The 11,414-nt window shown below is 32.0% G+C and overlaps 1 protein-coding gene across 1 annotated transcript; it reads left to right on the forward strand.

Moving 5' to 3' along the window:
• The first annotated feature begins 9,632 nt into the window (after positions 1 to 9,632).
• On the forward strand, positions 9,633 to 11,023 carry LOC130967388 (F-box/kelch-repeat protein At2g44130-like). The gene has a single exon (XM_057892217.1). The coding sequence runs from the start codon at positions 9,794 to 9,796 to the stop codon at positions 10,847 to 10,849; it is 1,056 nt and encodes a 351-aa protein (XP_057748200.1). The 5' UTR covers positions 9,633 to 9,793; the 3' UTR covers positions 10,850 to 11,023.
• The last annotated feature ends 391 nt before the right edge of the window (positions 11,024 to 11,414 follow it).

Raw genomic sequence — 11,414 nt, forward strand, 5'->3', positions numbered from 1 at the left:
TTGAATTTTTCTTTAGTAAGATTTTAATGAGCCATAATTCAAAATGGACATTTAAGAGGAATATTGTGATATAGATGTGGATGTGGATGTAAATGCCCATTCAATTAATGATGTGACTTTGATTCATTATATGAGCGGCTGAATTTTTCTATAAAAAAAATGAAACTCCCAAGTGAAACTAAACTTAAATGAAGTTGAAAAACTAAACATTGTGCGTATATAAATAGTAGGGAGGTGTCAAACAATATATATACAACAAAATATTCTTTTCTTTCATATATATATATATATATATAATATAAACTCTCTCTTTTTCTTTCTGTGAGTATAAACTACAATATATATAATTGTTCATACCCTGACCCAACACTAAGGCCCAGGTCCAAATACACCAAAAGGTCCAATTCAAAGATTAGCCTTCGTTATTCATCGACCTCTTCAAAAGAAGTCGGACTCAACATAGACTTCTTTCCAAAGAAGTCGGGCTCAAGAGATAGCTGGCAGATAACACTTATTCAAATAAGTAACTGCCCCTAAAATCTCTCAACCCATTTCTAGAAGCTATATCCCAATAATCCCTAGATAAAGGGACGGTTATCCACCTAAAAAAGTGGCACTACTCCAATGATGGTTATTGGATCACCACTATAAATACTCTGACACTCCTCAGGTATCTCTAAGTTCCAATACTCTCTAGACTTGCTTGCACCCTTGTTGACTTAGGCATCGGAGTGTCTTTGCAGGTACCACCCCCCATTCTTTCACATACACAACTCGGAGGCGGCTCCCAGACGTAAACCAAGTCGGAGACCACACTCCTCCAACGCTTGGACCTCACAAACAAGCCCAACCACCGTCCGGTTCTAGGTAAGCCCCGGAACATTGGCGCCGTTGTCGGGGACCTGGAGCTCAATCCTTGATAATGGCGGATGATCAACAAGATGGTCGGACAACCTCTCGACATGAATAAGATGAAAGCATGTTAAAAAGAAGCTGGAATACAGTTTCTATGGATACCAGAAATCCCATAAAAACTTCTCCCAATGGAGAGAAGATATCAAATAGGGATGATGATTCTACTTCTACAGTTAAATTGGATTAAATCAAACAAAAAGAGAAGAAAGCACCATCCCAAGGCCATTGTAGAAGGCAAACCAAGACGAACTCGAAAGCCAATTGAATAAAAGAATTTTCAATTCAGAAAATTCAATTGGCAAAAGAAATTATGTGAACCAAGACGAACTCGAAAGCCAATTGAATAAAAGAATTTTCAATTCAGAAAATTCAATTGGCAAAAGAAGTTATGTATAAAAAAAATAGAGAGGGGAAAAAAGGGAACGTGACTGATCCCAACCTCTTCGTGGAATAGAATGGATAACAACATTTGTGCCGACTTACAACCTCAGAAAAAAATCGTGATACCCACTCATGGTAATGGAGCAGTTGCATCTTCCAAGTACACATGTTTTATAAATAAATAAAATGTCTCATATTGGTCAGTAATTGAAGAAGGAATGGAAAACATTGTTGATAAAAGCAATGAGACCTTTCTTCTCAATTTATGCCAAAAAAAATGCAGCATCAGCCAATTTGAATGCAACCCAATCCGACAATGGATTGATAAATCCAGTTTTTTATTCATTGGATTCACATATCAATTACAACAGAGCAGTAAATAACACGAAAAATTCACATGGCACATCTTTCGTTGGTTGCTCACAAATTACATCACTGCCAATGAATATAGAAAGAAATAATCCTGTGGTAGAATTTGATGTCGTTTGCACACCAATAAAGATGGATGTCTTCCAGGAAGAAAACTGGAATCTGATCCAAAAGATAAAGAAAGTCGGGGTGACAAAGGCCTAATCTTCATTGGAGGGGATGATCTTTTTTCTAAAGAGGTCATGCGTACAAAGGTCCCAAAAAATTTTCAACATCCCAACATGGATCCCTACGATGGATCTACTAATCCACATAACTATCTCAATAACTTCAAAGAAGTCCACCAGGTCAAAGAAAGCTGTACAAAATTCGACCTCTTTTAGAGAGCTCATAAAGAAAAGTCTGACCTCTTTTAAAGGTCAGACTTTACAACAAGGTCAGATAAGCTTGGAGCTCACAAAGAAAAGTCCGACCTCTTGCAAAGTTCATAAAGGAAAAGTCCGACCTCTTTCAAAGGTCAGACTCTACAATAAGGTCAAAAAATCTCCAGACTAATAAAGAAAAATCTGACTTCTTTTAGATCCCACGAAGAAAGTCCGACCTCTTTTAAAGGTTAGACTATACAAATGAGGTATAAAATCTCATTTGCTCAGAAGAATCCGACCTCTTTAGAGCCGACAAGGGAAAAATCCGATCTCTTTTTGGAGTTTGTGAAAAAATCCGACCTCTTTCATAATCAACTCTGCAATGAGGTCGAAAATCTCGAAGATTACCAGAAAGAAATCCCGACTTCTTTTAAAGATCAGAGTCTACAATAAGGTCGAAAACATCCAAGCTTAGAAAGAAAGTCCGACCTCTTTCCAAGCTTAAAAAGAAAAATCCGACCTCTTCTAAGGATCCAAGCTTATGAAGAAAATCTGACCTCTTATGGGGATTCAAGTCTACAAATAAAAATCCGACTTCCTTTAAGAGCTTACGAAGAAAATCCGACCTCTTTTAGAGGTCAGACTACAATGAGGTCGAAATCTCTGAATTTATAAAGGAAAATCCGACCTCTTTTAGAGCTCACAAAGAAAAGTCCGAACTCTTTTAAAGGTCTGACTTTACGACAAGGTCGGATAGGCTTAGAGCTTACAAAGAAAAGTCCGACTTCTTTCTTGAGGTACGACTTCGAGAACCAGATCCCAAGCATAAATGGCCATGAGAAGGTCATACGAAGAAATTTCTCAACTGACAACCTCGTCTTGATTCAAAATGACATCGGGTCAAAATCGGACGAAGAAAAGCCAACACCAAAATGAAAAGATCCCAACAAAGTCACTTAAGACTCGAAAAAGAACTACTACAACATACTCGACTTACTCGAAAACAATCTACCTAAATTGTGCCATGTCTACAACAAAAGGGATACTACAGCTAGAAAGCACACCTTACTCCCTAATGCACACTTTTTCTGACTTGAAGTGACGAGATCCAAAGTGGTGTAAGAAGTTATAAATGCAAATTGTGGTCCGACCTCACTAAGCCACTTGTACTAAATCAAGCTGGCAAAGGGCAAACCTAAAACGAATTGCACATATAACTTAAGGACAGCGTGACCGTAATCAAACATCAATACGAAGAGGATGTAAACCCGACCTAACAACAATTTGTTTAAAACAAATTGAAAAAAGGATGGCGATTTATAAGAATGCCTCCTCAAGCCAAGAAATAAGGATCCGACCTTATTAAGTTGACACAACAAGTATAAAATAAGTTATCCGACCTCCCAAAAAGAGAGTCTAAAATAACTTGTAAAAGTCATATAGCAACAAATAGTAAAGAATGGCATGACTGAATACTCGAGTCCAACTTCATGAAGCTCGACCTCGAGTAGGGGCACAATGGATAAAGCAACGAAGTCCGATGGTTATAAAGATGATCTGATACTTTAAAAGGATTCAAAATAAACAAGTTGTACCTGAAACAAGTTGTGAATCCTAAAAACAACTCGAACTGAACGAGTTGTACAAAACTAGGACAAGAAATATTCTTTGGCTAAGTAAGATGTGCTAAAACCAATCATACAGAGCCTACAAGGCCGAGTTCAAATACTCGAATCCAACTCTTAAGAAAAAGATATTGAACTCGAGTAGGGACACTGTTCATACCCTGACCCAACACTAAGGCCCAGGTCCAAATACACCAAAAGGCCCAATCCAAAGATTGGCCTTCGTTATTCATCGACCTCTTCAAAAGAAGTCGGACTCAACACAGACTTCTTTCCAAAGAAGTCGGGCTCAAGAGATAGCTGGCAGATAACACTTATTCAAATAAGTAACTGCCCCTAAAATCTCTCAACCCACTTCTAGAAGCCATATCCCAACAATCCCTATATAAAGGGACGGTTATCCACCTAAAAAGGTGGTACTACTCCAACGGTAGTTATTGGATCACCATTATAAATACTCTGACACTCCTCAAATATCTCTAAGTTCCAATACTCTCTAGACCTGCTTGCATCTTTGCTAACTTAGGTATCGGAGTGTTTTTACAGGTACCACCCCCCATTCTTTCACATACACAACTCGGAGGCGGCTCCCAAACGTAAACCAAGTCGGAGACCACACTCCTCTAACGCTTGGGCCTCACAAACAAGCCCAACCACCGTCCGGTTCTAGGTAAGCCTCGGAACAATAATATTAGTAAAATAATATGAATTACTTCTATTATAGTGAGATAATAATATTGGTAAATTTTAATATTAGAATCTTTTATTTTTATTTTTTTATTTTATATTTATTTTCTCTTTTTTATTTATTTATTTTATAATATCTTTTAATTTTTTTATATTTTTTAGTTTCATTTATAAAAAATATAATAAAAAATTACATTTTACTCCTTAAACGAAAAAAAAAAAAATCAATGCCGATAATTGCTTGTTAAATAAGTCTCCGGTTAGCTCTCTGGATTAACTACTAAACATCTTGGATCTCACAATCCCAAATTATTAATAACTCACCACGTTGAAAAATTACATGGATGCTTCAAGATTCATGCATGTATCTTATCCTTTTATACTTAATTGGACTATAATAGGTTGTAAATGGGAGAGGAAAAAATTCGGATACTTATATATATTTTGTGTTTAATTTCGATAATACAGTAATGACTTTTAAGAATATCAGATAAATTTTTTAAAATTATTTTATTCATTTTGAAATTTAAATTTCTAAATCATTAATTTTTTATTTTAGATCATAAATTATAAATTAAAATACTAAAATTGATTAATATTCACTAACTAAAATTGATTATCTATATTTTTCTTCTTAAAATGATTATGGTGAACGTTGTTGTGGTCCTCTTTGCCCCAAAGATGCAAGTCTTGCGTATGCGTTGTTGGCTCAAAGATTGTGAGATTGTGATGATTCAATTATTCAGTTTGTACTTTCTTTTTTCATTCCAAGACTTGTAGAACTTTTCAATACCCTTTGTTAAATTATCTTATTAAAAAATTAAAATATTATATTGAATATAAAAATTTTAAATAATAACTATGTTAATAAAATTTGCAAAACATATTTTTATTATTTTTAAATTTTTCAACAAGTAAACTTTTAATGTTTGTTGAAAAAATTTAAAATAATAATAGTCATAAATATTTATAAGAAAAGTTAGGGTGTCTGCGGATCGGATCGGATCAGATATCGTCGAAAATTCGATCCGATCCGCACAATTTTCATCGGATCGGATCGGATATGATATCCGCGTTTTTTAGTGTCGGATCGGATCGGATATCGGATATATCCGTATAATTAAATCTTATTTTTTTAATCATATTTTTATGTAAAAAAATTTAATAAAAATATTTCTTTCATACTTTTAAACTTATTTATTTTTAAAATATTTTTAATCAAACTCTTTCTAAATAATAAAATAAAATAATACAATATATGAATAATAATTACTAACTAAAACATACAAACAAGTAAATATAATACCAAATATATATATATTTATTTATTTTTAATTATTATTGTGCGAATCTGCGGATCCGCGGATCGGATCAGATTGTATCCACAATTTTCGAATCAGATGCGGATATTTACTGCGAATTTGTGGATACGAATCCAATCCATGGACACCCCTAAAAAAAAGTAACTTCTGTTGAAGTACAAGATATAAGGTGTCATGAAAAAAAAGAAAGAAAAATTCACAACGAACATTTAAAAGATAGTCTTCAAGAAATTAATAAAAATAAATGCATAATTAAATACATTAGAAATATGTTTTACCAAAAATAGAAAATGTAGAAATATAATAATAATTTTAATATGTAATAAAAAAATTTCCATATATAAATTCTTAAAAATTTTTACTAACTACTAATTAATGTCTCAAAACCACACACAGTATCTTTTGTTGTTTTTTTTATAGCAATTTTTTATGTATTTTTTTGAAATTATCCTAAAATATTTGTTATAATAACTTAAAAAAAAAAAAACCAAAAACTGTGCCCTTAAAATTTAAAACCCTTGATAATAAACCAGCTTCAAACAGAAATAAAAAGAAAAGCTCCCAACAATGGCGAGGATTACTTAAAAAGGTGGAAAATTTCCATCCAGTGCACCCTTCCCAATTGATCCAAACATGACTTAAAAGATAAGTTTTAGATCTGAAAGATTAAAAAGTAGAATTATAATTACAGAGACTAAATTAGGCAAATAAAATGGTACTAATTAGGCAATTAGGCACTGCTACAATTTCGCTCACCCAAATCCAAATGCTATTTTTCCCTTCCCCACTTTTTTCTCTCGTTTGTTTTCATCACAATTTATCTCCACTCTCTTTATATTTCATATTACTTTATTAGTAAAAGATAAATAAATTTCTGAATTTTTTTTTGATATTTTCGTTCTTAAAGATTAAAAAATATATTTATATTTTTGACTTTTCTAAAATACGGACAAATTGATTCTTCCGTTGAAGTGACTCCATTGGTGGTACTGACATGGATGCCACGTGTGCTTTCGTAACGACCAGTGTTATGGGAGTCACGTAAGCATTTTTCGTTGAGTCCAACGGAGTCACTTCAAAATTTATCTGCATTTTAAAAGGATCAGAGATATTAATGTATTTTCTAATTCTTAGAAACAAAAATATCCGCAAAAAAGTAGGTTAAGAACCTATTTATCCTTTATTTTTACTTTATTTATAGAGTGAATATATATAATTTTTTTTGAAAGACGATAAAGTCTTCAACAAAAAAAAATTTACTTCGGCTTTTATTTTTTAATATTATGAGACTAATTAGTTTTTATGTTAATGATTTTTTTTTATAACATGCTTATGTAATACGTTAATTATTAATATATTTTTTATTTAGTTTTTATAAATAAAAATAATTTAAAAATTATTAATATTTTTTTAATTTTATACAATAAATTTAATCAATATATTTAAAAAAATATATTAAAAAAACCTAAACGACTCTAACAATTACCCAAAACACAACGAGATTTTTAATAAAAAAATTTATTAATTTTAATTGATTTTTAGCGGATAAATCAACCGTTTAACATATAATGTAAATTTATTCTGTTAATACAAAAAAAAAGTATATTATCAAAAAAAGTTAATTTATTTCACAAAAATAAATATCAAAGATCAAAAAAATTATTTTTTTATTAAAATTTTCATTATTTTTCGAATTAATTATCAGGTTATTTAGGATTTTTTTTCTCTCATATTTATATGACTGATCATTCTCCTATTTCTCTATGATTTAGTAATTTAACTAGGTTTTTAATCAATCATTTCGAATCCATACTTATATGCAAAAAAAAAATCACTAGAAAAGATAAACCCGAGTGAGTAATTTCACATAATTTTGTTCAAGTTTTCTACTAGTATCTCTGGGGCACTACATGTGTTTCTACTATATATGGATGTATAATAAATAATGCAAAAACTATTACCGGAAAATGGAAGATATGGAACTTTAATTTAGTCTTTTTGGTACAGGTACAATTTTTTTTCATTGGGTTTTATTATTACTAATTGAATGGCTGGGGACAAAGTTTGACCAAAAGTCAAAAGAATAAGAATCAGATTTGTTTTTTAATCTTTACATTATCTGCCACGTGTTTGGTCATCGTGCATCTGATCAATTAGGCTTTCTCGCACACGTTTGCAACCTTATCCATTTTCCACACTTACACTATGTTTGATTTGAAGAGAAAATAAGCGGGGAAAAAATTATTTTCTTTATTTAAATATTAAAAAAAATAAGAAAATTTTTTTTTTTATGTAGATTCTATTAAAAATATTTTTTTTTTCAACACAAATATAAAAAAATCTTTTGTATATTTTTAATATTATTTTTAGTTATATTATTATTAATAATTATCAATATAAATTTAGTTTTAATAATTTAATATATTATTATAATATAAATTTATATTTAAATATTATATGTATTAGATAAATAATTTAAATTTAATATATAAAATTATAATATTTATAAAATACAATAAAAAATAAATAAATACAAATATTTATATCTTATTTTATGATAAGAATAAATTTATTATTTTACATATAATGCATCCTTTAACTTACATATAATGTAAATAAAATTATTAACATAATTTTATTCTATTATAATTTTTTTTATTTAAACAATTTTTTCCTATCTTTTAATTTATTTTTTTCATCCAAATAACACATAAAAAATTAATTTTTTCTTCTATTCTCTATCATCTGTCTAAAGTGTTAGGTCTCTTTTTTTTTGCATAAATGAAGAAATAATTTGTCAATTTTTAAAAATGTTAACATATTAATTTCTATAGATTTAACTATTTCATTTTATAAAAGTATGTTTTAATATATAATAATATTTATTTAATTTTTAATGTATTTATTTTATTAAGAATATTAAAAAATTAATAACTTTTAGTAAAATATTTTTTAATATATTTTTAAAATATATGTGAACGAGATCCAAACTTTATATTATAGTAATTTTTTAGTATGAAAAATATTATTTAAAAAATTATTAGAAACTATATCATTAATAATGCGCCTAGTCAGAGTAACAGTAGTAGCACGAGGGGAGAACACAGAGTGATGTAAATATGTAATTTGTTAAATGGTAGTATCTAAAATTTCGATTTAATTTTTAAAATTTTTTAATATTATAATTAATTTTATAAAATTTATATTAAATTCTGAAAATTTTATTATTTAAATTTGGTTACAATTTTATATTTTATATACTTAGTTTATTTTTCTGATTTTACGGAAAATTTTTATTTTTTCTAGCTTGGTTATAATAGATTACATCGACGTTATATCAATATTCAATTCCATTCGTACATAAGACCTATGGAACAAGGATATGGTGTACATCTTAAATTTGTAAATCATTGCAGTTTAATTTGCATGGTGGTTCAGTTAAATTTCGATTTAGCTGATATGTCCTTGAAAGAGGATTTTAATTAAAAAAATGCTCCTTTAGTTTCAGCATTTGCCCAATAATCCTCCGGTTTACTTTTTTTTTTAATGATTAACCACTTTTAAAGTTGGACTGAATCAATCATTTGGGTCTTTGCTCATCTCAGTGGAGTAAAATATACTTGTAGAAATTATAAAAACACATCCATAATTTATTTCTAAAAAAATTTGTAATTAATCAGATATTTTTTCAGAAGTTTTATAACATTACTTACAGTTCTTCTACCATTATGTTGCATTTAGATGCAAACAGGTACAATAATAAAAGTTTATTTTCCACAAATATTTTATTCCCTCGTCGATCACGCCTTTAGGTTTTCACTTTTCAACATGAATAATGATACACTAAAATTATTAAAGGGGAAAAATTATAAAGAAAGAAAAAAGGAAAAAAAAAAGAAAAAAGATGCAGCAAGAATCCAAGATGATGCATGGAAGTGTGATATTTTGAGTGGTAATGAGATACATGTGGCAAGCTGTGGGAGCAAATACAAGCTGCTTAAAACTATCTAACGGCGACGCTCTCTATAAAATATTAAAATGCTTCAAACTCCTCACTTATTTTTTATTCAATCCACACACACAACCCACACTCATCACTCATCACTCATCACTCGTAAGTCATAAAGTGATGCAGATCCACGAATTCACTGAGTTAATCCCTGGTTTACCGAGTGAACTCGGCCTTGACTGTCTCACTCGCTTGCCACACTCGGCACACCCAGTCGCCCTCCGAGTCTGCCGCCAGTGGCGCCTCCTCCTCCACAGCGACTCTTTCTACAACCATCGCAAGAAAACCGGCCACGCGCGCACCCTTGCGTGCCTCGTCCAAGCGCGTGAGAACCACAGCCACGACGATGAATCCGAAGAGGGGAAGAAACCAGCCGTTTCGGGATCACCAAGCTACGACATCACCATCTTCGACCCGGAGAGTATGTCGTGGGATCGGGTCGATCCGGTACCCGAATATCCGTTCGGGTTGCCACTGTTCTGCCAGCTGGCAAGCTGCGAGGGGAGGCTGGTTCTCATGGGCGGATGGGACCCGCAGAGCTACGAGCCCATCACCGCGGTTTTCGTCTATGATTTCCGTACCGGACGATGGCGGCGCGGGAAAGACATGCCGGAGAAGAGATCGTTCTTCGCAATCGGTTCCGCAACGGGTAGGGTTTACATCGCAGGCGGGCACGACGAGAACAAGAACGCGATGAAGTCCGCTTGGGCTTACGACCCGAAGGGAGACGAATGGTTCGGGTTGGACCCTATGACCCGTGCTCGAGACGAGTGCGAGGGTGTGGTTGTCGGCGACGAGTTCTGGGTGGTTAGCGGCTACGACACGGAGAGCCAAGGAATGTTCGAAGGTTCCGCTGAGGTGCTGGAAATCGAGTCGGGCATGTGGAAGCGGGTCGAGGGAGTTTGGGAAACAGGTCGGTGCCCTAGGTCATGTGCTGGAATTGCGAAAGATCGCAAAGCTGTGAGTTGGATAGGGTCGGGTCCGGGGCTCCAGGTTGGTGTGCGAGGGGTTGTGGTAGGGCCGAAGACGCTGGTGACTGGATCCGAATACGAAGGTGCGGAGCACGGGTTCTATTTGGGTGAAATGGGGGAAGGGCAGAACCGTAAATTGAGGAGGATTAGTGTGCCTGACGAGTTTTCTGGTTTTGTTCAATCAGGGTGTAGTGTTGTAATCTAGTGTGAACTTTTTAAGACGTTTGTTCACTGTATCTAAAATCTAAATACAAATTTTTTGTTTTGTTTTCTACTTATCTTTGTTGTTTTGTGCAATTGTGCTGAAAGGCTGCCAGATATAGGCGTATCTTGTTTTCATTCAGTTTTATTATAATTTACCAATTGAAAATGCTGCAAATATTAGTATTATGGTAATTTGTAATTTTGTTTGGTGAGATAGTGGATAATTACTATCATTAATGTGGTTAAAATTTTTAGATATGGATAATTGTAGTGTGAAATATCATTTTGGTATTTTATACTGTTATGATGATAGTGTATTTTATACTGTTATGATGATAGTACAAAATGTTAATAGTACAAAATGTTATTAACGTTTTGTAAAAAATATTATTTTAATTATATATAGAGAAAATATTATCAACGTATAATATATAATTTAAAGCATCTTTAAAAATTTTATCGTTCATAGTTCATAATCCAATATACAAAAATAAAAATTCTCATTAATGTTGAAAGTTTTTTATTGTTTTTTTTTTAGGTGAGAGCAATTCAGTATCTGGATAATC

This window comes from Arachis stenosperma, chromosome 3 (genome assembly GCF_014773155.1).
Source record: "Arachis stenosperma cultivar V10309 chromosome 3, arast.V10309.gnm1.PFL2, whole genome shotgun sequence".
NCBI lineage: Eukaryota > Viridiplantae > Streptophyta > Magnoliopsida > Fabales > Fabaceae > Arachis > Arachis stenosperma.